Genomic DNA, 27,208 nt, shown 5'->3' with positions numbered 1-27,208 from the left:
AAGAAAACTGATAAACCAGACTTCATCAAAATGGCAAAATTTCCAGGGTGCTTGGGTGACTCAGTCGGTTAAGCATCCAACTCTTGACTTCAGTTCAGGTCATGATTTCACAGTTCGTGAGACAGAGCCTGTTTGGGATTCTCTGTCTCCCTCTCTCTCTGCCCCTCCCATGCTCACACGGGCATGCGCACATACACACACTCTCTCTCTCTCTCTCTCAAAAAATAAACGTTTTCTTTAAATGACAAAATTTTGCCCCGTGAAAGATATCATTAAGAAAAAGAAAGAAAGCGGGGCTCCTGGGCGGCTCAGTCAGCTACGTGTCCAACTCTTGGTTTCAGCTCAGGTCATGATCTCACAGTTCATGGGATCGAGCCCCAAATTGGGCCCTGCACTGACAGCATGGAGCCTGCTTGGGATTCTCTCTCATTCTCTCTGCCCTTCCCCTACTTGTGCATGCATACACATTCTCTCTCTCAAAATCAATAGATAAAAACTTTAAAAAAGAGAGAGAGGAAGGAAAGGAAAGGAAAGGAAAGGAAAGGAAAGGAAAGGAAAGGAAAGGAAAGGAAAGGATGAATCACAGAGAGGGAGAAAATGTTTGCAAATCATATATCTAATAAAGGACTTGTATCCAGAATACATAAAGAATTCTTAAAAATCAACAATAAGAAGACAACCCAAATAGAAAACGGGCAAAAAATCTGAAAAGACACCTTACCAAAGATATGAATAGTCAATGATACCACGAAGAAGTGTCCAACATGATTATTTATTAAGGAGATGTAAATTAAAACCAAAATCAGGGGGTGCCTGGGTGGCTCAGTTGGCTAAGCATCTGACTTCGACTCAGGTTATGATCCCACAGTGTGTGAGTCTGAGCCCCACATCAGGCTCTCCGCTGTCAGCACAGAGCCTGCTTGGGATTCTGTCCCCCTCTGTCTCTGCCCCTCCCCCGCTCACGAGCATGCACACTCTCTCTTAAAAATACATCCATATAATGGAATACTCTGCAGCAATGAAAAAGAACAACCTGCTGATACCTGTGACAACACAGATGAACTTACAAAAACATTCAGTTAAGGAAAAGAAGCCAGACGTAAGAAGCCACATATTGTAGAATTCCATTCATAGAAAATTTCTAAAAAAGGCAAAACCAGAGAGCAAAGGCAAATCAGGGTGTGTTTGGGGCAGGGGGTTGGCAGTTTGGTTGACCGCAACAAGCTTGAGGGAATTCTTGGGGGTGATGGAGGCCTTCTAAAAACCGGATTGTATTGGGGTGCCTGGGTGGCTCAGTCGGTTAAGCGTCCGACTTCGGCTCAGGTCATGATCGCACAATTCATGGGTTCGAGCCCCACGTCGGGCTCTGTGCAGACAGCTCAGAGCCTGGAGCCTGCTTCGGATTCTGTCTCCCTTCTCTCGGCCCCTCCCCCGCTCTCTCTCTCTCTCTCTCTCCCTCTCTCTCAAAAATAAACATCAGGGGCGCCTGGGTGGCGCAGTCGGTTAAGCGTCCGACTTCAGCCAGGTCACGATCTCGCGGTCCGTGAGTTCGAGCCCCGCGTCAGGCTCTGGGCTGATGGCTCGGAGCCTGGAGCCTGTTTCCGATTCTGTGTCTCCCTCTCTCTCTGCCCCTCCCCCGTTCATGCTCTGTCTCTCTCTGTCCCAAAAATAAATAAAAAATGTTAAAAAATAAAAAAAATAAAAATAAAAATAAACATCAAAAAATTTTTTAAAAAAATAAATAAAAATAAAAATAAAAACCGGATTGTATTAAAGCAAGCACAACTCTGTGAACTTATTAAAACTCAATCAACTGCTCAGCTAAAAGGAGTGAATTATGTGGTATGCAATTAGTTATACGTTGCTCTTGCCCCCAGGTTATCCCCTCCCTGGGCCCAAGGCAGGGGCCCAGAATTAGCTGCCCCTTTTTATGTGTTTCTTACATGTCGCCTCATGCCTGGTCAACAAGCCCTGCCAACTCTACCCCCTGAGTGTCTTACAAATCTTCTGAGCTCTCCTCGCTCCCCACTGCAGGCCTCTAAAGCCCAATTCATGTGCCAACACATCAAGTCTTTCAGGTCAGCACCAGCCCAAGTCTCCCCAATGAGGATGGCTTCCACGGCTCACAAGTAGTGAACAACTTCAGCACTTATCACACTGAAATTATTCGCTTCCATAAGCTCACCATCAAGAAGAGCCCAGATTTCCTCCTCGGCCAGCCAAGGCTGGTAGGGTTTCCTAGGGGGCCAGGATGGGAGGATCCCGGCCACACTGCCCTTGTGCAATGGGAAGAGGGAGGTTGTGCTACTTAAAGCACGTGTTTTCCCCCTCTGAGAATCCAAAACAATGCATACAAACACCTTCCATTTTTACACCAGTTCTGGGATTCAAGCAACCAGTCTCAGGACTTGGCCAAAGGAAAGGGGAGGCCTCCCTCTGACCAAAGAGGGTGAATTCTGCCCCCTTGGTCTGTGGGGAAGACCTTGCTTCAAGTCCTTTCGCCTGCGGGAGGATTTGAACCCCACAGGGATGGGAGGAACGAGCACCCAAGATGGATGCTCCTTGTGTTTTCTTTAGACCAAAAGCTCCCCAAGACGCACCCCAGGCCCTTAGGACCCCGGGGAACTCCAGACCCCTCCTTGCCCATCAGAACTCACTGAGACCTGGGGAGGCAACCTCCGCCTCCCCTCTCAGGTTCCAAGCCCTTTAGGCCTCTTTCAGGCCCTCAGGTTCATTTGAGCCACCACCTCCAGCCTTCCACAGTCCTCATCCCTGCCAGGACCCCACAGTATGCCCCCAGGACCACATTTAGACACCTCAGGGTCCTACAACACCCTCCAGTAAGCCTTGGACCTCAGTCCCTCAAGCTCCCCTCAGTCCACTGCTTAGGGTCCCCAAGACTGCCTCAACAAGCTCAAGACTGCCCATGGTCCTCTGCTGAGGCCCTCTCTGCCTGCCAGAGCCCTTGGCATGCCCAGTTCCCCCATGACCCCATCACAGCCTGGAGTCCATGAATTTTCCTTCAGACTCCCATGCCCCTCAATGCCCCCGGAGATCCCTAGGGCCACATGCAGATGCATCGAGGTCCTGCGGCCCCCAGCCTGCCCTCACCGGCCCCTCAGCAGCCCTCGGTCCCTCTCAGTACTCCATGACCCCCTGAAGCCCGTAGTCCCCCGCAAAGACCCTCGAACCAGCCCAGGAGGCTCCTCAGCCCCTCAGGATCCCCCGGGCTCCCCACACGTTACCCTGGCCCCGGGGCAGGTACCGGCCCACCTTGCGGGCGGGTCTCACCTGCTGGGGCGCTCGGGGCCCGGGCCCGCTCCGAAGCCGCCGCCACCAGCGCCACCACCGCCACCGGACTCCGCCATCTTCCCGCCGCCGCCGCCGCGCGTTCAAGTGACGGGAGCCGCGCGCGCCGGCCCGGGAGACAGAAACGCGGGGGTGGGGGGACGGGGGCGGGCGGCACCGGGCCTGCTCTGCAAGGAGCCCGGCCCTGGGCGAGGGGTGGGGCCCAGTCTAATGAGGGGGTGGGTCTTGGGCGGAGAGAGGTGGGGTCTGCGGAAGGGCTGGGGCGGTGAAGGCATAGGCCAATTCAACCCAGGGTAGAGGGGCGGGGCCTGGGTGGGGGCGGAGTCTGTGAGAAGGGGTGGGGCGTGGTCTAGGTGGCGGGGCCTAGGCTGGGAAGGGGCGGGACAAAGGCGAAGAGTGAGGGGTGGGTGGGACCCGGGAGGGGGCTCGGAGAGTAGATGCTGGCCCGAAGGTGAAGTTCGGCTGGTCTGGGGCGGGGTCTGTTCCAAAAAAGGGGGAGGGGCGGGGCCGAGATGGGGAGGAGCATGGGGAAACTGGTCCAAGAGCTCTGAGAACTTCCCCTCCCTTTCCAGGGTCACTCACTCCCCAAGACCTCCCTCAGACGTGGGAATTCATCCCCTGCCCCGGCCTGAGACTGCCAACCAGGCTTTGGGTCCTAACTCTCCTCTGACCTTCCCAGAGCCTCCACCCTCAAACCCAAGAACATCCACCTTCAGACTCTAGTCACCGGCCCTCATATCCCCAAACCTGCCTCACCCACATTTCTGGTTTTGACATCCCCAAACCCCTGTCCTCTACTCCAATCCTAACTCCCACTCTCCCAAATCCTTGCCCACAGACCCTTCAAAAGCACACTTATACCCCCAAAGTCCATTCCACCAGACCCAATGCCCTTGGACCCCAAAATTCCAACCCCCCCACAAATACCTAATCTTCAGCCAAGGCTTAAAGCTGTGCATCTGTGTCCCTCCTTTTTCTCTTTGTTCTCCTTCCTTCCTTTCCTCCCCTCCCTTCTTCCATCAACCCCCACTGTAGACTCCATGGAGCCCAGGGCCAGCAAAGCCTTTGTAAAGCTTCCAGAGCCTTCAAGGACAGCCCCCAAAGTGTAGCCTAGAAAGCCTAGAATCTCCACCCCTCCAACCCTCCCTTGTGCAGCCCCCAGCAGGGTCCAGGGGTCCAAATGAAGTTCAGAGCTTTCCCTGCAATCAGCGTGAGGAGAAGGGGGTACACATGCAAACGGCAAGGAGGAAGCAAGGGGCCTGCTTGAGCAGCCTCCTGCAGATAGAACCAGACCTGGATCCACCCACAGCAGAGGATCGGGTGGGTACACGGTAGATACTCAGTCATTTGTGTTAAATGCTCAGGAGTTGACATTGTGCAAGTTGACAGATATCAGGTGCTGAGAGGTCCCGCTGACTTCTCTAGCACACAATAAGCGCTCAGTAAATGTTAAATATGTGCACGCATGACCAGCTCAAGTTCTGGCAAGCTCTGCACACGCACACACCCTTGCCCGCCCGAGGTCCGCCTGCCACTTGAGCCTTTGTTCCAGATGAACCACATGCAGGCATCAAACCCTGCTCAGCAGAGACCTACAGCTCGCACGCCCGCCACACATACGGCTGCAGTCAATGGCATCCATATGCACTCACACTTCGTAAACACCAAGATCCGCCCCACATGTCAGACAGACAGACATACAGCTGAAGATAAGCGAGAAGAGGTTCACTGGGCCCCTGGCACACTACAGATGCATGGGACGATGGACATACCAGGCATTCCAAGATCGTGTGGCACCGGACAGCCAGTGCAACAGCCCCGAGGCAGGATCATGCTTGGAGTGTTTTCTGGCAAGGGAAAATTGAAGGAGACGGAGAGGGGAGGAGAAGGCGGGGTGGGAAGCAATGAGTGGTGCTTTAGGTCACAGAGAACCTTGTGGACCGTATCTTGAATTAGGGACATTATTTAGGAGGCAAGTATTTAGTCCAAGTGATGGGACTCATCCCAGGGAGAGGTGGGAAATGGTCCTAGCTGGGATGTACTTTGCAGATGGAGCCAACAGAGAATACAGCAGATAGAATGTGAGAGTGAGGCAGAGCGAGGCCAGGGACCTCCCCCAGGGTTCTTGACCTGAGTCTGATTGGCTGCTGTACCGGGGATGGGACGCAGGCAGGTGGAAAACCTGGCAGGTGGGGGAACTGGAGGGCCCACGAAGGCTACCGCACACCCTCATCCAATAATGCTGACCTGTGGTCTGGCAGAGCTTGGAGGCAGGACACGGCAGACAGCGTCCACAGGTCTGGCCGCCATCTGGCCCACAGCTGGCATTGCTCTCCCAGAGGCGGGGGGCCTCACCACCTGCTCCCCTGCTCCGGACCAGCTGTGGGACTCGCGGCCCCAGGTCAGAGCTCTGAGGCCTCCTTGTAACCCCCAGGTGTTGCAGAGGAGGAACAGGAAGCCTGGAAGCCAGCCTCGTTTTCTTACAGCCTCGGGCTGGGGCCAGCGTCCACCCTGTCTGCCCTTCGCTGCTGAGTGGTCTCAGAAACAAGCTGCTGATGCTCCCAATGCCTCCTTTTGCTTCTCTGTAAACTAGACAGTCAACATCGAATAAATGTCACTAACCTTTGTTGTTACCCTTAGTTCTGCACCTACTTCTTATAAGCCTCAAGGCCTTGGGCGGGACGCTCCAGCACTTTATCCCTCAGTTCTCCTGAGTTTAAAGTGTCCCTGTGGGACAGAGCAAGGCCAGGATGAAATAAGCAACACACAGCACTCAGGGCAGCTCAGGTAGTAGGCTTCAAGCCCAAGGCAGCTCCCAGCATTTTTCCTCCCCTACTCTGGGTCCCCAAGCCCTGCTTGATTTTTTTCCCCTATTTAACAAACTCTGTATGGTATTTCAGTTTTCCCCTGTTTAAAATTGAGACAAAGGGGCATCTGGGTGGCTCACTCTTGTGTCTGACTCTTGAGTTCAGCTCAGGTCATGATCTCACAGTTCATGAGTTCGAGCCCTGTGTCGGGCTCTGTGCTGATAGTGTGGAACCTGCTTGGGATTCTCTCTCTGTCTTTCTCTCTCTGCCCCTCCCTTGCTCATTCTCTCTCTCTCTCAAACTAAATAAATAAACTCTTTTTAATTTTTCTTAATGTTCATTTATTTTTGAGACAGAGACAGAGTGTGAGTAGGGGAGGGGCAGAGAGAGAGGGAGACACAGAATCCGAAGCAGGCTCCAGGCTCTGGGCTGTCAGCACAGAGCCCGACGCGGGGCTCGAACTCACAAGCTGTGAGATCATGACCTGAGCCGAAGTCGGACGCTAACCGACTGGGCCACCCAGACGCCCCTAAATAAATAAACTTTCAAAAAATATATTAAGAAAATAAAATTGAGATGTATTTCCCATACCATAAAGTTCACCATTTTATAGTGTGCAACTCAATGGCATTTAGTGCATTCACAATGTCATACAACCATGACATTTGCCTAGTTCCAAAACATTTCCATTGTCCCAAAAAGGAAACCCCATCCCCATGAGCGGTCATTCCCCATCCCCTTCTCCCAGCCCCTGGCAACCACCCACCTTCTTTCTGTCTCTACGAATTTGCCTGTTTGGGACGTTTCATATAAATGGATCATACAATATGTGTCCTTCTAGGTCAGGCTTATTTCACTTAGTATAATGCTTTCAAAGTTCCTCCACTTTGTAGCGCATATCAGTGCTTCATTCCTTTGAATGACTGAGTAATATTCCGTAGTACGGATGGATTACATTGCATTTATTCATTCATCCATTGATGGACATTTGGGTGGTTCCCTTTTTGTGACTGTGACTAGCTCTACCGTGAACATGTGTATACAGATACCCTGTTTTCACTTCTCTTGGGCACGTCTCTAGGCGTGGAATTGCTGGGCCAGAGGGTAGCTCTATGAGGAACTTTCTGGGGAATTGTCATGTATTTCCATCCTCCCCCTAGAATGCCAACTCCCCAAGGGGCGAAGACTCTCTTCTCTTCCTAGCTATGGTAGTTGCATAACATTGTGAATGCCACTGAATTGTCCACTTTATTTTTTTATGTTTATTTATTTTTGAGAAAGAGAGAGAGAGAGAGACAGCAGGCAAGGGAGGGGCAGAGAGGGAGTGGGGGGCACAGAGGATCCGAAGCAGGCTCTGCGCTGACAGCAGCAAGCCCGAGGCGGGGCTCGAACTCACAAACCGTAAGCTCACGACCTGATCTGAAGTCGGACGCTCAACCGACTGAGCCACCCAGGTGCCCCTGAATTGTTCGCTTTAAAATGGTGGGTTTTACATCACCTTTTACCCTTGGTCTCGTGATGACCTTGCAAAACAGGGAAGGTGGGGCCCAGACAGTGGAAGCAGCCTGCCAAGGCTCAGGATCAGGAAATGGGAACCCCGCTCTCCAATCTGAGTCTCAAGCCCTTTCCAGAGCCCCATGCTGACTCCCTGTCTCCTTTCTTTTATTCAGGCATTCAGCGAGTACCTATTGACGGTCTGCTGTGCACCAAAGGCCATGGTGGGCATGGGACACACGCGCCAGACAAAACTAAGAGAGCCCTGGCCCTGGGTGAACAGTCTCGCTGAAAAGGCATTGAACAAACTCTCAGTACACTGGTTGAATGGTGTCCTCCCCAAAAGACATACCTAACCTGGAACCTCAAAATGACCTTCCTTTGGAATAAGAGTCTTGGCAGAAACAATTAAAGTGAGGATCTCATGCTGAGATCATCCTGGAGCAGGGTGGGCCCGAAATTCACTAACTGGTGTCCTCATAAAGAGAGGAAAACTCTTGGGGCGCCTGGGTGGCTCAGTCGGTTAAGCGTCCGACTCTCGATCTTGGCTCAGGTCATGATCTTGCGGTCCGTGAGTTCGAGCCCCACGCCGGGCTCTGTGCTGACAGCTCCGAGCCTGGAGCCTGTTTCGGATTCTGTGTCTCCCTCTCTCTGACCCTCCCCCGTTCATGTTCTGTCTCTCTCTGTCTCAAAAATAAATAAACTTTTTAAAAAATTAAAAAAAAAAGTAAACATTAAATAAATAAACAAACAAACAAACTCAGTCCTTTTGTCAAAAAAAAAAATAAATAAATAAATAAACTAAAAAAAAAAAGGGAGGGGAATCAGGGGTGCCTGGCTGGCTCAGTTGGTGGAGTGTACAACCCTTGATCTCAGAGTTGTAAGTTCAAGCCCCACGTTGGGTATAAAGGTTACTTAAAAATAAAATATTTAAAAAAAAAGAAAAGGGAGATTCAAACAGAGAGAAGCCCATGTGAAGACAGAGACAGAAATTGAGGTGAGGCTGTCACAAGCCAAGGAACACCTGCGGCGACCAGAGCTGGAAAGAGGCAAAGAAGCATTCTCCCCTAGAGCCTTCAGAGTTGGTCTGCCTGCCAACACTTTGATTTCAGACTTCCGGCCTCCAGAACGGTGAGGGAATAAATTTCTATCGCTTTAAGCCACCGGTCTGTGGTCGTCTGTTATGGCAGCCACAAGAAACTCTGCACTCAGGCATGACAGAGGGGAAGGTCAGAGGGGTCTCTGCACATCCTTCCACATTTTTCACGTCCGCTGCAGGTCTTCTCCTCCAGGGAGCCTTCCTGGCCGCCCAGCACTTAGGGTGATGGGATGTTCTGCTATCTTAGTGATGGAACAACAGAGAGGTTTACGTTTGTCAAAACTCATTGAACTGGGTATTTAAGAATGGTTGTGTTATTGGATGGCGATTATGCCTCATTAAAGCTGACTTATTAAAAAACAAACAAAACAGGAAACTGGTCAGATGGAGCCAAGGTGGTAGAGGTCAAACCTAGGGCTACCTCTAGGGGGTAACCAACTGGAAGGGGGCACGAGGGGGTCCCCCTGGAGCTGGGGGTGTTCTGTATTTCCGTCACAGGAGAGTGTAAACGTTCATGGAGCTGTACAGTGAAAATGGGCTCACCTTGCCGTTTGTAAACTACACCTCAATTAGAAAGGAAGAGGGGCCCCTGGGTGGCTCAGTCATTTGAGTGTCCAACGCTTGATTCAGGCTCAGGTCATGACCCCAGGGTCATGAGATCGAGCCCCACATCGGGCCCCACGCTCAACATGGAGCCTGCTTAGGATTCTCTCTTTCCCTCTGCCCTACTCTCTCTCTCTTTCAAATTAAAAAATAAATAAATGGAAGAAAGACCCTGTGGCTCACGGAGATAAGTAACTCTCCCAAGGCTCAGGATCAGAGCTGTCCTACTTTGGAGCTCAGCACCAACCCCTGGTCTCATCCCTGACCCCCTCCATTCAATCAACACACACTTATAATGCACCTCCTGTGTGCCAGGTACTGGGAATTTAACTGTATGCATACCAGACAAGATCCCTGCCCTCATGCTCCAGGATACTCTGCAATAACATATTCTTTTTTTTTTAATGTTTATTTATTTTTGAGAGAGACAGAGATAGAGTGTGAGTGGAGGAGGGGCAGAGAGAGACAGAGACACAGAATCCGAGGTAGGCTCCAGGCTCTGAGCTGTCAGCACAGAGCCGGGTGCAGGGCTTGAACTCACGAACTACGTGATCATGACCTGAGCTGAAGTCGGACCTTCAACTGACTGAGCCAGCCAGGTGCCCCTATAAATGCATAAGACACACCTGAGACACATGAAAGGATCAACGACCAAGGCCTTTCCAGATGATGGTAACTGTCATAAAGGCAATGGGCTGAGGGTGACCAGGTGAGGTAGACTGCTTTAGCCAGAAGGTTAGGGAGAGCCTCTTGGAGAAGGTGATGTGCCAGCTTTAATAAAAGCCGGGGACAAAATGTTCTAAGATGTTCTGGGACATTCCAGAACATTGTAGAAGGGCCCAGGATGTTTCAGAACATTCCAGGTGGAAGTGATGTGTAGGGCCCAAGCCTGGTGCCAGAAAGAGCCTGAGGGACAAAGATGGGACCACATTGTCTGGGGTGATGTGGGCAAGGCTTGGAGTGAGAGGGAGAGTGTCGACAATGATGTATTGAGAGCAGCCTCCTTGGTGTGTGGGACACAGCTGTGACTGAGGCTGCTAGCGCGTCGCATCTGGCAGGGGGAACATTTATTAAACCAATCATCACACAAGCAAAGAAGCAATAACTTAATTGTCAACATGATAGAGGCTTGATTTGGGGCGTAGTGACTTAGAGGGGCCAGGCTGAGCCAGGAGGTCAGAGACGATACTGAGGCTGAAGAGCTGGCCAGGAGGAGAGCAGAAACTTTTAGGCAGAGGGAACAACGGATGTGGGGACCCTGAGGAGGGAGAGTGCCGCGAGCTGCACGGAGCCTGGCAGGACCAGGTGTGAAGGGATAGTGGGCAGTGTTACGTGACATAGGACTCCTCGAGGCCCCTCGGCTTCCCCAATGGGCTGGCGCTTGGCTCTGGGAAGGAACTTGGGCAGCCCCTAACTGGGGCCTGCCCTGAACTCGCACCACTACCCCTACCCCAAAGGGAAAGACACGAGTCCCCATTCTTTCCTCCAAGTGTTTATAAATGTTGCCAGGGACACCTCCCCCCCTTCCTCCCTTCCTCTGCAGATTACCACTTCTGGGCCCAGAACTCAGGCCGTCACCAGGGAAGCAGGACCACCAGTTGCCATGGCAACACTGCACTCCCCAGACACATGGGTGCTCCTGCCTTTTGCCATGATGCCAGCCAGCCACCCACCCTCCATCAGGTCTGTATCAGTGAGGGAGGAAGGCAGAGGAAGGGGCAGGGGGGCAGCTTCCTAGATGACTCACAGACCTGGGGGGGGTGGGGACAGACAAGGGAACTGAGGCTTAGAGAGCTATAGAGAGTCAGAGCTCTTCCATGAGGTCACTTCTGCAGGCCTGTACTCCTTGGATGAGCCCCGGACAGAGGCAAAGGGCCCTCTCACTCCTGAGACTCCGAGAAGGGGACAGGGGTGACTTGGAAGAGGGGCCCAAAGGCGTTTGTCCGGCACTTGGCATGTCTCCCCCAGTGATTCCAGGTGGCCCTGCTGGGGCATTCCTCAAGTCAGCCAGTAGGGATGCTGGGGCCACAGCAGACCCAATCATGCGTCTGAACAGAGCCTGGACTGTCGCAGCATGTCCAGTTTGGGGTGGGGGAGGAGACAGATCAGGAAGCCATAAGCAAGTCAAGGAAGGAGAAAGACTCAGCAGGTGATGAGCTGGATAGGAGGTCTCAGGGCAGAAGTACTATCAGATTAAAAAAAAAAAAATGAATCCAGGGATAGGGCCAGATAATCTAGGGAAGAAGAAGAGGGCACACCAGTGCAAAGGCCCTGAGGTGCATGTTGTAGCAAGGAGAGAGGAAAGTAGAGGGAGAAGCAGGGAGGAGGTGGCAGGGGCCAGGCCATGCAGGCCTTGTGGGTGGTGGACGAAGCCCTCCAAAGGGTAGGTGTACATAAGTGAACATCGCTTTTCTCTGCACGTGCACACACTCACACACCTCCCATATACACGCGCACGCCCCTGGGACACCTCTCACACACCCACATATCCAGGACACCCTCCCTTCTCAGATTCCACCCAGCCCTCAAAGCCCAAGTCAGCTGCCACCTCTTCTGGGCAACCACCGCTCGCCACATATTTGGAAGGGACTTCTCTCCCCACACCACACAGCACAGAACTCATAGTTTCTACCCACACCACCTGGCATTATTCATCCCACATCTCTGAGGCACCCACTCTGGGCCCAGCCCTAGGCTGGTCACCAGAGCTTCGAGAATTGACACACTAGACACATGGCATCGAAACATACCAAGAACCTCGAGCCCTCGGGGGCTCAGACTTGAGAGGGGGGAGGGAGGGCAAAGAGACTGGGACCAGTCACAGCTTTGCAGTTCCAACGCAAACCAGCTTAAGGCAAACACGAAGGGACAGGGTGGACTTCAGGCACATTTGATCCAGGACTTCCCGTGATGGCGTGTGAAGACACAGTCTCTCTCCATCCCTCTGGGCGGCTCTGTTGCTGTGGTAACAAATGGAGGGCTCCAGACTCACATCCTCCTCCCCGCTCAGCAACCCCAGCTGACAGCGCGCGCGCGCGCGCGCGCGCGCGCGCGCGCGTGTGTGTGTGTGTGTGTGTGTGCGTGTATCTCCCAGTAAACCCCACCCGCGCCTGGGAAGGTTTGGGTCATGCTGCTCAGCTTGCCCGAAGCCACATCATCTTTGATGAAACCAAGCCGGCGCTCTGTTCAGAAGCAAGAAGGGGGCGACGTAGGGTGCCAGGTAGATTCCTACCAAATCCACAAAGGTGTTCCGAGCAGAAGGAGCAGCTCTAGCAAAGGCCCGGAGGTTAGACCGTTGACTGATGTTACTGCAGGGAACCGTGAGGGTAGGACCCATTTTGTCTTCAGACCCAAAGGTAGGAAATGGTGGCTGCCAGGCTGGCGAATATTGGAAGCCTTTGAAAGGTTAAGCAGGGGTAAGGGCGCCTGGCTGGCTCAGTCGGTGGAGCATGTGACTCTTAATCTCAGGGTTGCGAGTTCGAGCCCCGCGATGGGTGTAGAGATTACTTAAAAACAAAAATCTCAAAAAGAAGCAGATAAGGGCGCCCGGGTGGCTCAGTCGGTTGAGTGTCCAACTCTTGATTTCAGCTCAGATCATGAGCCCAGGGTTGAGGGATCGAGCCCTGTGTCGGGCTCCATGCTGAGCACAGAGCCTGCTTGAGATTCTCTCTCTTCCTCTGCCCCTCTGCCCTACCCCTCTCTAAAATTAAAATAAATAAATAAATAAATAAATAAATAAATAAATGATAAACAGAGGAAATCTGGTGATGTCCGAGGGCAATAACAACTCATGATGAGGGGGTGGTGATCAGCAGGGGAGGGAAAAGGTCTAACCCCATGTATGGAAGGGACTTGACCAGATGAGGCTGCTTCTAGGGTCTGAGAAATAGGGAGACATTCCAACAAAAACAATTAATACCTACTCCATGATGCCAGGTCACACATGAGCCCCTCAGGAGCTGCCTCCATTGAGTTTATGAAATTATGTTGAAGAAGGCCAACATTGAAATAAGTGATCATTCATCAACTATAAATGTGGTGAGCGCAGGTGCAGGAACTGAACACAGGTGTAACAGGGGCTTCTGGAGGAGGAGTCTGAGGAGGCCAGGATGTCTTTTGCGGAGGAGGAGCCCTTTTAGATGAGGACTTGGGCAGAGCAGGGCCATGAGGGAGTTCCTGGCACAGGCACATGCAAATGCAAAGGCCCTGGGGCGGGAAGGAACAAGGTAGGCTCCAGGGATCCAGAGAGAAGCAGTGTGACTGGAGCATAGTGAGAGATGGGGAGAGCCTCCATGGAAGTGATTGGAGACGTGATTGGGGCCAGATGGTGGGTTGCCTCAATGGTACATGTGGCCGTTTGGACTCCTCGTGGCAGCAGGAAACCCCAGAAGCAGGTGATAGCTGGGATCAGATCGCTTTATCCTGGCAGCTCCAAGCTGCTGCATGGAGCTGGAGGGGGGCTGGAGGGGAAGCGGGGAGCCCCAAGGGGAAGCAGGTGCAGTGGTTGGTTGAGAAGTGGTAGCAGCTTAGACCTTGCTGGTTGCCATGGAGATAAAGAAAAGCATGTGGGTTGGAGGGGTGGGGGAGATAGGCTCTGCCGATGGATGGGATAAGGTGGAGGGAGGACAGGGAAGACTCAAGATGCCACCCAGGTGTTTGGAGTCAATGAGACGGGAGGCCGTGGGCAAAGCGGAAAGGACCACTAGGGTCCCCTTTGCACTGAACTGAGCAGTTATGGTAGCCTTTTTTTTTTTTAAGTTTATTTTTTTATTTTGAGAGAGAAAGTGCAAGCAGGGGAAGGGCTGAGAGAGAGAGAGAGAGAGAGAGAGAGAGAGAATCTTAAGCAGGATCCGCATTGTCAGCGCAGAACCTGATCGATACAGGGTTTGAACTCATAAAGCTGTGAGATCATGACCTGAGCTGAAATCAAGAGTCAGAAGCTGAACCGACTGAGTCCCCCAGGCGCCCCTACAGTAGCCACTTAAATAGTGGTGATGGTCACACGACATTGTCGATGAACCTAATGCCACAGAATTGTACACTTAAAAACAGATTAAAATATGTGATATATATAGTTTACCACCACACAAAAATAGGGGGAAAGCCTTAAATGTACACTAACTCTAACTAAATGAGAAATGAAGTCTTCAGTCTCACTGGCCACATACAAGGGACCCATAATGTTATGTGGGTGGGGATGTTGCAGACAGAATGTTTCCATCATTGCAGAAAGCTCTACTGGGCAGCACGGGCCTGCTGTTGCTTCTTACCTCTGCCCAGGTGTCATTTCTTGGCAACGTTCCAAGGGGCTGCCTTGAAACCCCACGAGGACCCAGAACAATCCCTTGGGGGCTAAATTGTCTATATGTTGAGTCCTGATGTTCATGGTATTAGGGAGGAAGGTGCCGGCAGGAGCCGCTCAGAATGGATGCTTCAGGAGTTATATAAAGGGGCTATCTGCAGAGGTGTGGGCAGGGTTGGGTAACCGACAGGGGGTGGCGCAGCAGCCTGGGAGAGCAACAGCGAGGAGCTGTGACCACGCACAGGCTGGAGGTTGGGGGATACAGGGACACCAGAAGAGAAACACTCTGACTTCTTGCTCTTCCCTCCTCCCACCTCTCACCTGTGGTGACTCTAGCAAAAGGCAGAGAGCCCAAGTGGATCGCCACCTCCTGGGACACAAGGTAAGGTGAAGCATGGATGGGCTGATAATCAGCCCCACACCCTTGTTCCCTCTAAACCCCCTCCCCCAGCCCACTTGTCACCCATAGATGTCCATCAGCCCTGGGAAACCGCCACCCCATTGACCACCACCACACCCCTCGTCCCAAACTCTCCCCAGCAATCTCTGGTTGCCGGCAATAGAAACGACTCCAGTTGGCTGAAAAGAGGATTTATTGGAAGAATCTCAGGGAGTCAGCAGAATGGACAGGAAGGATGGAGAGCCGTGGCTGTGGCCTCGTGGGGGGAGGCTGCTCTTGTCCTGCAAGCCTCCTGAAATGCAAAGTACGGGGTAAGCGTGCCAAGTACGGGGGCGCCTGGGTGGCTCAGTTAAGGGTCCAACTTCAGCTCAGGTCATGATCTCATGGTTCGTGAGTTTGAGCCTGGTGTCGGGCTCTGTGCTGACAGCTCGGAGCCTGGAGCCCGCTTCGGATTCTGTGTCTCCCTCTCGTTCTGTCACTCTGCCCCTCCCCAGCTCGTGCTCTGTCTCTCTCTCTCTCTCTCTCTCTCTCTCTCTCAGAAATAAATAACATTAAACAAATTTTTTCATGCCAAGTATGGATCTCTTGGATAGGGAAGGGGATAAGACCCAAGGTCAGTGCCCTGAAGCTGCTCCCAGTGGAGCAGAACTCCGTCCCCAAAAGAAAGGGCAATGGAAACCTGATGGCCACAACATTAACAAACATCCCCCCTCAAGACGCTACCTGTGCATCTCACAGAAGGGACCCTAAAAGGGAGGCAAGAAAGGGTACTGACCCATCCAGGCCAAGCAGGTAGCAAAGGCCACTTTTCTCGGGACATCCCTAGTCAGAAGTGTGATGTGGGCTGGGCAGCAGAGGGGCTGTCCTTCCTTAAGCCACGGGGAGTTGCCAAGGCTGTCCCCATCTCCAAGTGGACCGGGGTCCTGGCCATGCCCAGGCTATTCTCCCAAGGACAGATGGAAAGACAGACAGAAGCAGGCTCAGTCCAAAATATCTTTTATATACATGGTTTATTCCTCCCGACCCCCATGCTGCAACCCCAGTCTCAGCCGCCCTCCCAGCATGGAGCTGCCCGCCACCTCCTCTCTCAGGGGCCTCCTCTCTTGGGACTGGATCTCCGGAGGTGAGGTGGGTAAAAGGAGGGGGCCCTAGCACAAGGTGACTTCCCTGTGCCTTCAGCCCCCACCCTCCAAAAGGAGAGGAAAGAGGAAAGAGGAAGGCAGCACAGAACTGGGGCTCAAATACTCAAGAAGCTACAAGATAGAAGACAAAGTAGCACACTCTGGGGAAGGGGGGGCAGGGAGGAACCAAGGCCAGATCCCACCCCCCTATTGGGGGCGTGGCAATCCCAGGGCCCGGAGGGGCAAGGAGTGGGACTGGGGAAAGAAGAAGCATCGGGGGTAGAGGAGCCCAAGGATGGTCCCACCCTGGCCTGGACTCCTGGGCACAGGGCAAGCGAGGCTCGCGGAGCCCCTGCACTTGGCAATGCATGGGTGGATGGACACCTACAGCTTGGTCAGGTCCAGCTTCAGCTTGTAGGGTGGGGGGCTGTCCCCAAAAGCATGCGACGGGGGAGGGTACAGGGGCCAGTCTGGCTCTACCATGAAGCCCTTGTGCTGCTCCAGGGTCAGGGGCTGCAGGGGGAGGAAGAGGGATGGAGGGAGGGCTAATGAGCTCCCACCCTGCCAAGGCTCCTTCCCACCCCTGATCTCAGGTCACGTCAACTATGGGTTGGCATCGTTCCCCCCATCTCATGAGGAAGTGAAGAAACTTGCCCAGTGTCACACAGCAAGTCAGGAGACCCTGCCTCCAGGGGAGAGTGGGTGGCCCAATTCAGGACCAGGCAGCAGTCCTTCTCCCACCCCTCCACTGGGCCCCGCCCACCTGAAACTTGAGGTGTTGGCCAGGTGCGGTCACCAGGGTGGAGCAGCTCAGCCACAGCATCACCAGCACAGAAAGGAAGAGGCAGCAGGCCAGGATCCAGCGAGGGAGCCCTGAGCGCCTGACCCACCCAGAAGGCACGCTCAGTGGTCCTAGTGGGGGTTTGGGAGACCCTCCCTTCCAGCTCCACTCCCATCCCACCCCCGGGGTCCTGTCACCCACCGGGACATGCAACTGAGGAAGTCGTTGTCCTGCAGCTCATCGGACTCCACCTTGGCCTTACTGCTGGTCTTGACTCGGATCTTGGCCTTCCTCACTTTGTCCAAGGGGCCTACAGGGTCTGAGACAGGTCTGCTCTTAGCAATTCCCAGACCTCCCCCAAGAGATCAAAGCAGCCATGGAGAGGAGAAAGGAAGCCAGGACCTCGGGCAATGGGACATATAGTCCTGGAATAGATCAGAACCCGGGAAAATGGACCATGGAACTCTAGGAGATGGATCATGGAATCCTGGGAAACAGACTACAGAACCCTAAGAGACGGACCAAGCAATTCTAAGAGTTGAGAGACAGAAATCCCATTCCTAGAGGTTCATTTTCCAGGAGGATGCCTTATGGCAGTGGAGCTGCCTGTGGAAGGAGCATGGGTCTAGCCTCAGAACTTACCCACGTGTACCTCCAAGGCCTCAGGGTGGGATCCCCGCCAGGTCACCTCTACTCGCTGCAGACGGGCCCCTTCATGCCCCAGGTTCTCTACCACAGGCTGGGTCTGGGTCAAGAACAAGACAGCACAGAAGAGCCACTTAGAAAGTCACCACGTTAGCCCTGGGAAGCACATCTCTGGCCCATGAAGGCTACATTGTCCCATGCCCAACTGGCACATCGTTCCACTGGGTGCAGAGAGGACACCCTTCTGTGGGGCTCTGGGCTGTGACATCAGGGATGTGGTTCCCTGCTATTGTGGGCATCTCAATTCATCTTGACCCCATCCTTTTTAGCTCCTGACCAAGCCAATAGAATCACAGGGATTGGCCGAGAGATGGTCACATGACCCAGCCAGGGCCAATCAAAGTAAGTCCCAATTTAGTTAAAACTTCAGAGAGGTTATAATCTAGAGCCTTGGGCATCTACCCAGCTATCAGGAGGGAAGAGCTTGCCTGGAAATGAAGCCACCACAGAAAAAAGCAGAGTCAAGGAGGGGAGTGAGACAGTGAACCCCTGAATCTAGCTGTGTCTGAACCTTGACCACCTGAGGACTTTGCATCCCATGAGCCAAGAACCAACGCATCCCACCTTCTTATCCTGATCACCCACCCACCACGCTGGTGTGGCCCCTGCCAGACCCCTCACCTGGAACACCACCACCTTCCCATTGTCAGTCTGCAGGTAGTATGTCCAGGTGGAGGAGACGAAGCCCTGGGCCGAGTTGACAAGGTCATTGCAGAGGGTGGAAAACAAGTCCAGGAGCGAAAGGGCCCCACTTGGAGCTTCCAGGACCTTTCTCTGCCAAGGGAAGGCCCAAGGCACAGAAATGTCACCAAGGTAGGGCGTTCACCAACGGGAGGGGAGCTGGGAGCATTCACTATGATTGGAATTTGCTAAGTGGTTTGGGGCAACAGGGCTTCGTACAACGAACACAGGCCTTAGGAGCTGCATTTGGCTTCCTGTTGCCCTCGGAGAAGTGGATTGCCCTCTCTGAACCTTCAAATGGGGATGATTCTCTTCCCTCGTGGGGGTGTTATGAGAGTTCAACTAGACAGCGGTACAGCACAAGCACCTAATGTGTAGTAGATGCTATTATTAAATTTGTCACCACCATCCTTCTTATTTTGACAGCATCAGCAGAGAATTCAGAATAGGAAGGAATGATAGTTCAGTGTGCTTTTATGAACAGTGAAGGCCTGGAGGGGGTGGAGGAAAATGGGTGAAGGGAGAAGAGCTTTCTGGGGAATCTCGGTCCATGGGTCTCTGGCTGTGATGAATGATGTCCTGTGCCTTAGTTTCCCCAGATATAGGGTTTCCTAGACTCACTTATGGACATGACAGGTGAGCAATTATTATTTCTCCCTGCAGTGGGGGTGGGGGGGTCGCCCCTCCCTGAAACTCAGTTCTGAGCCCCCGCCCCCATGACAGTGGCCACCTGTTCATCACAAGGAAGGTGCCCAGACCAGCACCTGGCATGTAGTAAGTGCTCAATAAAGTCAGCTCTAATAGCACAGAAGACGAGTGAGGGGAGAGGTGTTCATAAGCCTTGGTGGCACTGGCTTTAAATCCCATCTCGTACAGCCCTAACTGTATGAACTCGGGTAGTTGCTTCGCAGGCACGAAATGGGAGTGGCGCTGTCCCAGGTGCCTCTAGGTAGCCTGAGGAATTTGGGACAGGCTATGGCTGAGCCTGGACCAGGACAAATGACTGACAAACCGTGGCTGTTTTCTTACTCCTCGTAAGGTGGTGGGAGGAGAGAGTACTTCCCATATCACAGAGGTGATAGTTGAGGCTTGAGACCAGACTTGACTCCATCGCGGGCACCCGGTAAGCCCAGAATGGACTGCAGAGCCTGGGAGACTCTGGATACAAGTGCAGATTTGCAGGGAGGGGGTAGAGAAGAGTGGTGACAATCCCAGGGCCACAGGTGGGAGGGTGCCCACCTTCTGCTCTGGCTCAGGCTCGGGTTCAGGTTCCGGCTCCGGGTTCTGGCTCCAGCAACCCTCGCTGCAGGCCTGCTGCTCGGTCTCCTTCACATAGGCCTCCACACAGGCTGGGGGATGGGTTGGAGTGGGGAGGGGGCAGGAGGGGTGACTAAAGGCTGACCCTTCCCCCGCCACCCCTCCCCACCCTGGCCACCCAGCCAGCCCTCACCTGCTTCACACTCAGTCTGGGTGGCATTGGGCTTGGAGCTCCTGGCCACGAATCGGCAGATGGAGAAGAGGCGGCAGCCACGCTCACAAGCACTGATCAGGACAGCCCTGTCATACTCATATGGGGACTCCGTGGGGTCCTCCTCCTCAAGCTCTGCCTGGGAGAGGGGACACTGGGCTCAGGCCAGGGGGAGGGGCAGGAGGAGGTCTGCACTGGAAGCACACGCTCAGAGCAGGAGATAGAAGATTTGTGGTCCTCTCCCTCCTCCTCCCCCCCCCCCCAAATCCAGAGAGATTGAGGTGGGGAGAGGAAGGCTAAGAATATTAGTGGGGGTTCTTAGCTCTGAGGAAGAGAGAAGGGGAGGGAGCTTGAGAAGGGGGATGGACCGTGGAGGGCACTGGGTTTGGGCGATGGTTGTAAAATGCATAAGAGGGAGAGAAATGCCTTCCCCCCACCAAGACTCCAGGGAGGAGGGCAGAGATTGAGGGGGATTCTCAGGCCTCAGGAAGGAGGGAGGAGGCTAAGAGGAGGAGGTTTTGTCGTATTTTCTGGCCTGGGAAAATGGAGATCCAGCTGGGGGGGGGGGGCGCTGAGGATGTGAATGAGGGCTGGTAGCTCTTGTGGGGGGGAGGGGAGGGAGGAGGATGTGGAAGTCGCTTAGGTGGAGGAGGAGGAGGAGGAGGAGGAGGAGAAGAGGACCGTCAGGCCTGAGGGAGGTGGGGGATGGGCGCCCCGAGGGTCTTTGCGCAGCGGACTAAGACACCTCAGTCCCCCTCCCAGCCCCTCCTTTGGAGGGACCCCCCCCCCAGCTCCGCATTCATCAGAGGGACTTGCATCTCCAAACCCTCCCTCATCAGAGGGACACCCCCCCCCTCCCCAGCCCTTCCTCCGCGGGAGGAGCAACTCCCAAGCCCCATCGGAGGGACACCCGACCCCTGCGCTCGCCTCAACAGAAGAGACTCCAGCCCTTCCCTCACCAGAGGGACCCATCCCCATTGTGGAAGCCCCATTTCCGACTCCTTCCCCCTCCGAAGAACCCCCGTCTCGCGTTCCCGACGGTGGGAACCGCATCCCCAACCCCTCCCCCACCAGGGAGGTCTCGGGTCCTCCCGCTGGCGCCGCATGCGTTTCACCTGCGAGAGCTGCGGACCGGGATAGCGGTCGCGGCACCGCAGCTGGCAGCTCTGCGTGTCCCCGAGTTGCGGGGCGAAGGGGTCGCGGGCGGAAGGCGCGGGGGTGGCAGGTGGAGGCTGCAGCAGCAGCAGCAGCAGGAGCGGCATCAGCGCCACCGAAGCCATGGCCGTGCCGGGCGCGAGGGGCTCGGGGGGACGCCGGCTCCTGGCAGGCACCGAGGATGCGGCGGCGGCGGCGGCGGCGGCGGCGGCGGCGGGGACCGGGTCGCTGACGTCACCCGAGCGAGGCAGCCTGGGAAGGGGGGGCGGGGGATGCGGAGAACGGGCGGGGGAGCTGCGCTGCGGCACCGTCGGGGAGCGGGTGGGGTGGGGCAGGTGGACCCTCTGTCCCATCTCGGGGGTGCCACGACACCTCCCTCGTATGTAGGCTAGAGAATCTCAGCCAGCGCTTTGGGGCCAAAAGGAAACAAACTGGGTGATGGGCTGGGGCGTCTCTGTTCGCCAGGGGATTCAGCGAGGGCCTCCCCAAGGAGGCAAAGTTTGAGCTGACCAAGCGGGGAGGGCAATCCAGGCAAAAGTAACTGAGAACCCTGAGGCGGGTAGGAGGGTGGTGGTGCCGAAGCCAGAGAGTGGAGGTGGAGGGACGTGAGGATCACAAGACTGGGTCAGTGAAGGCCTCAGGAAGGTCTGTGGCATCCAGTCCTTTGCCATCCAAGTGAGAGGGGTGGTAACTTTGTAACTGGTTTGCCTCCTGTAGGAAGCCTTTCCGGGCCCTTCAGGGTTCCCCCGGCCTCGCCCCCTCCTGGCCCAGCCCTGATCCACAGGCTTGGGGGATCTAGCACTCTCTGCCCCAGACTGGGAGCCTCTCCGCCCGGCGCTGAGTGAGAGGGGGGCACAGAGGCGCGTGTAGGTGCGGGGTGTGGGTGCTGCGAAAATTCCTAATTCTTGTGGGAAAACTTGGGGCAAACAGGGACACTGCTGCCTTCCATAACTGCCACGCTCCAAGGTGACAGATTGAAACCCCCTGTATCTAGGTTTAAGAGGTCTCCCTAGCTCCCTCTCAGTCAGGCAGGGTAGTGTGGGCGCCCCTCTACGCTTAGGTCCCCTGCAAAGATGACCCCTCCATCCCTCGCTAGCATGCCCGGTTGCAGGTGCCTGCGGAGGTCGCGCAGCAGTCCACTTGGCTTCCATCGACGCTCCACCCCCACAGACGGGGCGGCAGCCACGCGGGGTCGGTGGGTCAAAGGGCGCCGCAGGTTCCGGCGGAGGAGGAAGGGACCGGGGGGGGGGGGGGGCCTGGCGCACCCCCTCCCCGGGCCGGCCGCGGCGCTTTCATCTCCGCGGCCTCGGCCGGCCCCCACGTGGCTTAATCAGGCGCGGCTGTGCCTGGCGGACCCTGAACATCTGGATCCCGGCGCGGCCCCTCCCCCGCCCCGCCCCTCCTGGGCTACGCCGCGGCGACCCTGCGGCAAGGGCCTCCAGCCCGCGGTTTCCGCGAAAGCGAGGGAACCCCCGGGCTAAACCCCCGCGCGTTGGGCCCTGTGCCTTGGGCAACAGCCATTGGCTAAGACTGATACTGTCCCCCACCTCGCAGGTGGGAAACTTGGGCCCCAGGACCCCTCGGCAGAGCTAGGATTCAAGCCCACACATGTCAATTCCAGAGCCCCGCGCGCTGAAACCTTCCACAGTTACTGTACTTCCATTCATTGCAAACAAAGCCCCTCCCAGGTGTGTTCTTGCAACAACCCTATAAGGAAGTGCCGGTAGCGTTGTCTAATTTACAGATGAGGAAACTGAGGCTCAGGGTGGGAAAAGGAGTGGGCCCAGATACAAGCGAGAGGAGCAAAGAGACGCGGGCCGAGGGTGGGGCATCAGGCAGAAGAGGCGTCACTTAAAGAGCAGCAGGAAAGAAGGACTCCCTGCATCCTTTTGGGGAAGGGGAAACTGAGGCTGGCGTGGTTGGGGAGGCTGGCGTCGGTTGCCGGAGAAGAGCGAGAGGGCTTGGTTGCTGCCCACCCACCCCCCTTTCCGCTCCACGAGGCCGCTGGGGGCGGGAGCGGAAGGAGGACTTGACCCTGGCCCCCCAGGTGAGCCCCCGCGCCCCTCCTGCCATTCCCGGGGGAGCAGGTCCAGGTGAGGGGCGGGAGGGCCGGCGGGCGGCCGGGGTCGGGTTTCAGGAAATCCGCCGACATTCCTTCGGGGCTTAAGAGGGAAAGTTGACTCGGCGCCGCCCCTCGCCCCCCCCCCCCCACTTCCTACCCCCCGGGGCGGCCCGGCCGGGGGCGGCAGGCGCGGGGCGCTGCGGCGGGCCTGGGCGTGAATCAGCGGCGGGCCGGGCGTCCGGGAAGCGGCGGCCGAGGTCAGGGCGGGCATCGGACAAGCGCCCTTTGTCCCTTGCCGCCCTCACCACGACCCCGCTGACCCCCACCCCCAAGCTGGGTACAGGCTGAGGAGGAGGCACGGCACCGTGGCGCCGGCGCTTGCTGACAGTGGGGGGAGGAGGAGAAAGGGACCCAGCTGTCCGTCCCCCCGCCCCACCCCCACACACACACCGCAACTTTCTCCTCTTGGAACCCAGACATCCGAGGTTCTCCAGGGTGTCCAGGGGCCCTGACCTGGACCCAGGCAGCACTCCTGAGGCCCCACCTCCAATGCCTATGGGGTCTGAATTTTTAAAGTTCGGCGCACAAAGCTTTGAACCTAGGCATCCCAGCTACCCAGGCGCAAGCTCCAGGGTAGCAATGATAAAGCCCCACCTTCTGCCGTCCCAACCTCATATGTCCAGGTCCGGACCCTCACTGCCCCCTGCCTCCTGGGAACACAGGCCTGGAACACAGGCTAATCCCATACTGAGGGCCCCTGAGCACTGGGGTCTCAGCGTGGGAGAAGCATCTCTGCTCTGCTCGCTCCCACTGGCTCTGGGTTCCTCCGGGCCAGTGCTGTTACTGCTGCTTCCTCCCCAGTGTCCCCTCAATGCTCTTCGATTACATGGGGGGCTGGGGCTGGAGGGTCTTCCCCGACCTAATCCTTAGGTACAGAATATGCAGACTAAGGAGGAGTCCTCCCCCAGCCCACGTGGGGCCCTCTCTCCATCTGCCCCCTCAGTACATTCCCAGACACCTTCAAGGACTTGGGTCAATATTTGCTGGAAGTGCCGTCAATGCTGGTTCCTCTTCCTTCGCAAAAGGCGGTGGATTGGGAAGGAAGGGGTTAAACCTCTGGGACCCAGGGGTCAAGTCTCTTTCCTTAAAGTCAAAGGTAATGAAGTAAAAGTTACCCAGAGGGTAGAGGGCATGCTCCAGGGCAGGACTGGGCAAATGATCCCTACCCTTCTATTGGTAAGGACCAGAGAGGGATGGTACCGGTTTGGCTCACACAGCAAGTCAGGGTCCCAGCATGGGACTCACTGAGACCCCAGGCATCATGATTCACTGGGACAGCGTCTTCCAGCTACTTGGAAGGACTGAAACTTCTCCATCCTTTCATTTCGCAAATATTCATTGAGCTCTTCTCCTGTGGCCCTCACTGGGCCCAGCATGAGGTCCCAATGGCTCTCAGGGCGTTCACAGTCTAAAGAAAATACGTCTCAAGAGAAAGACAATGTTCAAAGAGTTGTGTTACAAAGACAACTTGAAAAGGTGAAGGGGTAGAAGGGTGCCTTGTAAGGGGGGGGGGGGAGATGCCCTCTGAGGTGACACTTGACCTGTGACCTGATGGAAGATAAGGTGCTAAGTGTGGGGGGGGGGAGCAGCTTTGGGAGGAATCGCATCCCTGTAGATGGGAGAGCAAATCTGTAAAGACCTGTGATAGCAACAAGCCTGATGTGTTTGGGGAAACAGGGCTGCAGGGGCTGGAGCGAAGTGAGGGAGAGGAAGGGGAAAAAGAGAGTGGAGGAGAGGAAGGGAGAGGAGGGGGGATAGGGTGGCTGGGCAGAGAAGACCTGCTTTCCTTCTTTTAAAAGCTCCTGCCTGCCGTGCAGACCAGGGCAGGAGGGTCACCGGGGAAGCCCAGGAGGAGGCCGAGCAGTATCCCAGAGGGAGATGGTGGGGCCTGGACCGGGATGGGGTGGGGAGAAGGGGTCAGAATCTCAGAATGGGGATGTGTTTTGGAATCAGAGCCAACAGGATTTGCTGATGGATTGGACGTGGGGGATGAGCGAAGGAGAGAGTTGTCACGCACGCCTCCAGGTCTCTGGCCTGAGCACCTGGGTGGATGGGGGAGCCTTTTCCCAAAACCCAGGAATGACTGGGGGAGGAGCAGAGATAGGGGGAGGGGATATCAAGATCTCACTGGAGAAGTCTTAAGTCCTCCTGAAGGGAGTCAAACTTTGCAGGGCAAAGATTGTGGGGGAGGGGTCGCGCATATCCTGAAAACAATTCCAGTGACGAACTGCCAATGCCTCTTAACCATCTGGACCACCTGGCAGGTGGAACTCTGGCCCCCTTTTTCAGAGGTGACAAACTGAGGCCTGGGGACCATCTTTGCTACAAAAGAACATACCTCCAGTGCCAATGGCCGTGCCAAGGGCTTAGATTGTGGCACCTTCTGTAGCAATGCATTTTCTCACAGAAGACCTTAGGCTGTCTGAGAGCTACCCATTGTACAGAGGATAAAACTGAGGCCTGATTGCATCAGTGAACGGCAGTGTACTACTCCAGGGCTTTACTCTCTCATCAACCCACCCAGAATCCAGAATGTGCGTGTGCAGAGCCCCCAGGATCCTGTCCTCCAATCCTCTTTTCTGACAGTCTGGGGTCTGAGTTGGGGACCCAAGCAACAGGAGTGGAGGGTAGCTTTTGAGCAAACAAGGTGAGGACTCCTGAGCCACGCTCAGAAGCTTTTACCCCTCTGGATGGTTAGGGACATGGAGAGAGAGGGTTCAGGCCTCTAAGGGAACCCCTCTGGAAGGGAAGTTAGAGCCCTTTCTCTCTCTGGGCACACCGCTGGGGGCAGGGCTGAGACTCAAACCTCCGGGCTGGAGGTGTCCCTGGAACTCTCATCTCAAGCACCCCCTAAACCTCCGGAGAGGCCAGGAGCCCTTCTATCTTGGGCACTGCATCGGGTGCTGACCGACAGGAGGGGAGTGAGGCGCCCGGGCCAGGAGGGGTCCCGAAACCCAAGCAGTGGCCAAAAATAATAACACGGAGAAGGCGCAGAAAAAAAGGAAGACAAACTATGCGTCGCTCCGGGCAGCCGGCGTTACCTGGAGTCGGCGGGCGGCGGCCGCCGGAGCTATTACTCACTGCGTGGCGCACCCCACCCGCGGGCCGCTGAACGGATTTTTCCGTGGGGAGGGGTGTCAGTGAGTCGGAGTGGGCCTCCTTACCACTCTCCTCGTGGGTACCCTTCCCGTCCCGCTTGCGGGACCGGGGCAAATCCCCGTCCCCGCTCCCACCAGGTCCCATTTCTCCCCGTCTGTCCGCGCCGGAGCTCCCTCCTAAGGCCCCTAGAGCCCCCTGAGGAACCTCAGCCCTGTCCTGCGTGAAGGGGACAGCTGAGCCAGGGCAGGGCCGGGGACTCCGTTGGCTTCCAGCTTTTTCTCAGTCTTCCCTCCAGCAAAGCCTGGGACCGAGGCTGCGCGCGGAGGACCGAGGAGAGGCGGGATGAAGTGGGAGGCGGGGGGCACTGGGCCGAGAGCGGTGGGATCCGCGCGCCCAGGGCGTGGGGCTGGGGGGTACGACTCTTAGGCCCCTGGGGAAGAAGGAGGGGTGGAAATGGGAGCAGGCGGGGCTCAGGGACCACTCAGGGGGGGGGGGGGGGGCGGGGCTAAAAACCGGGGTGGGGGCCGAGGCAGGATGGGGGGGAGGAGCGGGCCAGGGCTGGGGGCCGCAGGGGACACTTAAGGGGCAAAGGGCTGAGAGCAGGGTGCAGGGAAGTGGGCAGAGGTATGAAAACGGGGTTGGGGGCGCCAGGTCCCAGATTGGGGGTGGGGAGCCTGGAGCTGGCGGGGTTGGAAAGAGTTCTCAGGCTGGTAGGGGCTGAGCGGGGGCTTCCGGGCCGCGGGACAGGGCGCGCGCGGTGTGCGGCGGGGCGGAGGCCGGACGGGTGGGGCGCGCGGTGCCCGCGGGCGGGCGGGCGGCGGGGAGGCCGGTGCGGGGCCCGCCGCCCCCCCGGGGCCGGGCCGGGCCGGGGGCGGGGCCGGGCGGGGCCAGCGGCGCATTAGCGCCTTGTCAATTCGGCTGCTCAGACTTGCTCCGGCCTCCGCGCCCGCGCCCAGCGACGTGCGGGCTGCTTGGCCCGCGCCCTCCCGCGCCGGCCTCGAGCCCCGCGCCCGGCGCCCCGCGCCGCCGCAGCCGCCGCCCGCCGCCTCCTGCCGCGCGCCC

At 56.1% G+C, this 27,208-nt stretch overlaps 2 protein-coding genes across 4 annotated transcripts in view; both read right to left on the bottom strand.

Annotated features, from left to right (window-relative positions):
- Positions 1 to 3,501, bottom strand: part of KLHL26 (kelch like family member 26) — a 33,508-nt gene extending 30,007 nt beyond the window's left edge. Inside the window, exons 1-2 of one of the 2 annotated variants that reach the window (XM_060630692.3) lie at positions 3,292 to 3,501; positions 1,044 to 1,141 (exon numbers count right to left, since the gene is read on the bottom strand). Coding sequence is in view for 1 of the 2 variants with exons in the window: in XM_060630691.3 (XP_060486674.1) it covers positions 3,292 to 3,368 (77 nt within the window). In the remaining variant the exon portion in view is untranslated. The remainder of the gene's footprint in view (positions 1 to 1,043; positions 1,142 to 3,291) is intronic. The other variant, XM_060630691.3, reaches the window with a different exon arrangement.
- A 12,506-nt stretch (positions 3,502 to 16,007) lies between these two features.
- TMEM59L (transmembrane protein 59 like) lies at positions 16,008 to 21,151 on the bottom strand. 2 transcript variants are annotated; one of them, XM_060630689.3, is made up of 8 exons: positions 20,886 to 21,151; positions 19,753 to 19,909; positions 19,542 to 19,651; positions 18,243 to 18,395; positions 17,559 to 17,661; positions 17,118 to 17,235; positions 16,899 to 17,016; positions 16,008 to 16,648 (listed from the first exon to the last, which is right to left on the bottom strand). In XM_060630689.3, the coding sequence occupies exons 1-8, from the start codon at positions 21,048 to 21,050 to the stop codon at positions 16,520 to 16,522; spliced, it is 1,053 nt and encodes a 350-aa protein (XP_060486672.1). In that variant the 5' UTR covers positions 21,051 to 21,151; the 3' UTR covers positions 16,008 to 16,519. The 2 variants fall into 2 exon arrangements, with proteins under 2 accessions (XP_060486672.1, XP_060486673.1); XM_060630690.3 differs by lacking the exon at positions 18,243 to 18,395.
- Between the last annotated feature and the right edge of the window lie 6,057 nt (positions 21,152 to 27,208).

The sequence above is a fragment of the Panthera onca genome, chromosome A2 (assembly GCF_046562875.1).
Source record: "Panthera onca isolate mPanOnc1 chromosome A2, mPanOnc1 haplotype 2, whole genome shotgun sequence".
Classification (NCBI taxonomy): Eukaryota; Metazoa; Chordata; class Mammalia; order Carnivora; family Felidae; genus Panthera; species Panthera onca.
Note: the sequence above shows the minus strand (reverse complement) of the source record. Positions and strands in the feature narration are given on the sequence as shown.

Coding starts and splice junctions, on each gene's coding strand:
- TMEM59L (XM_060630689.3), bottom strand. CDS start 21,050: ATGGCTTCGGTGGCGCTGATGCCGCTCCTGCTGCTGCTGCTGCTGCAG. Junction 18,396..19,541: donor AGCCTGAGCCAGAGCAGAAG/GTGGGCACCCTC, acceptor TTCCCTTGGCAG/AGAAAGGTCCTGGAAGCTCC. Junction 17,017..17,117: donor TTCCTCAGTTGCATGTCCCG/GTGGGTGACAGG, acceptor TGGGTGGGTCAG/GCGCTCAGGGCTCCCTCGCT.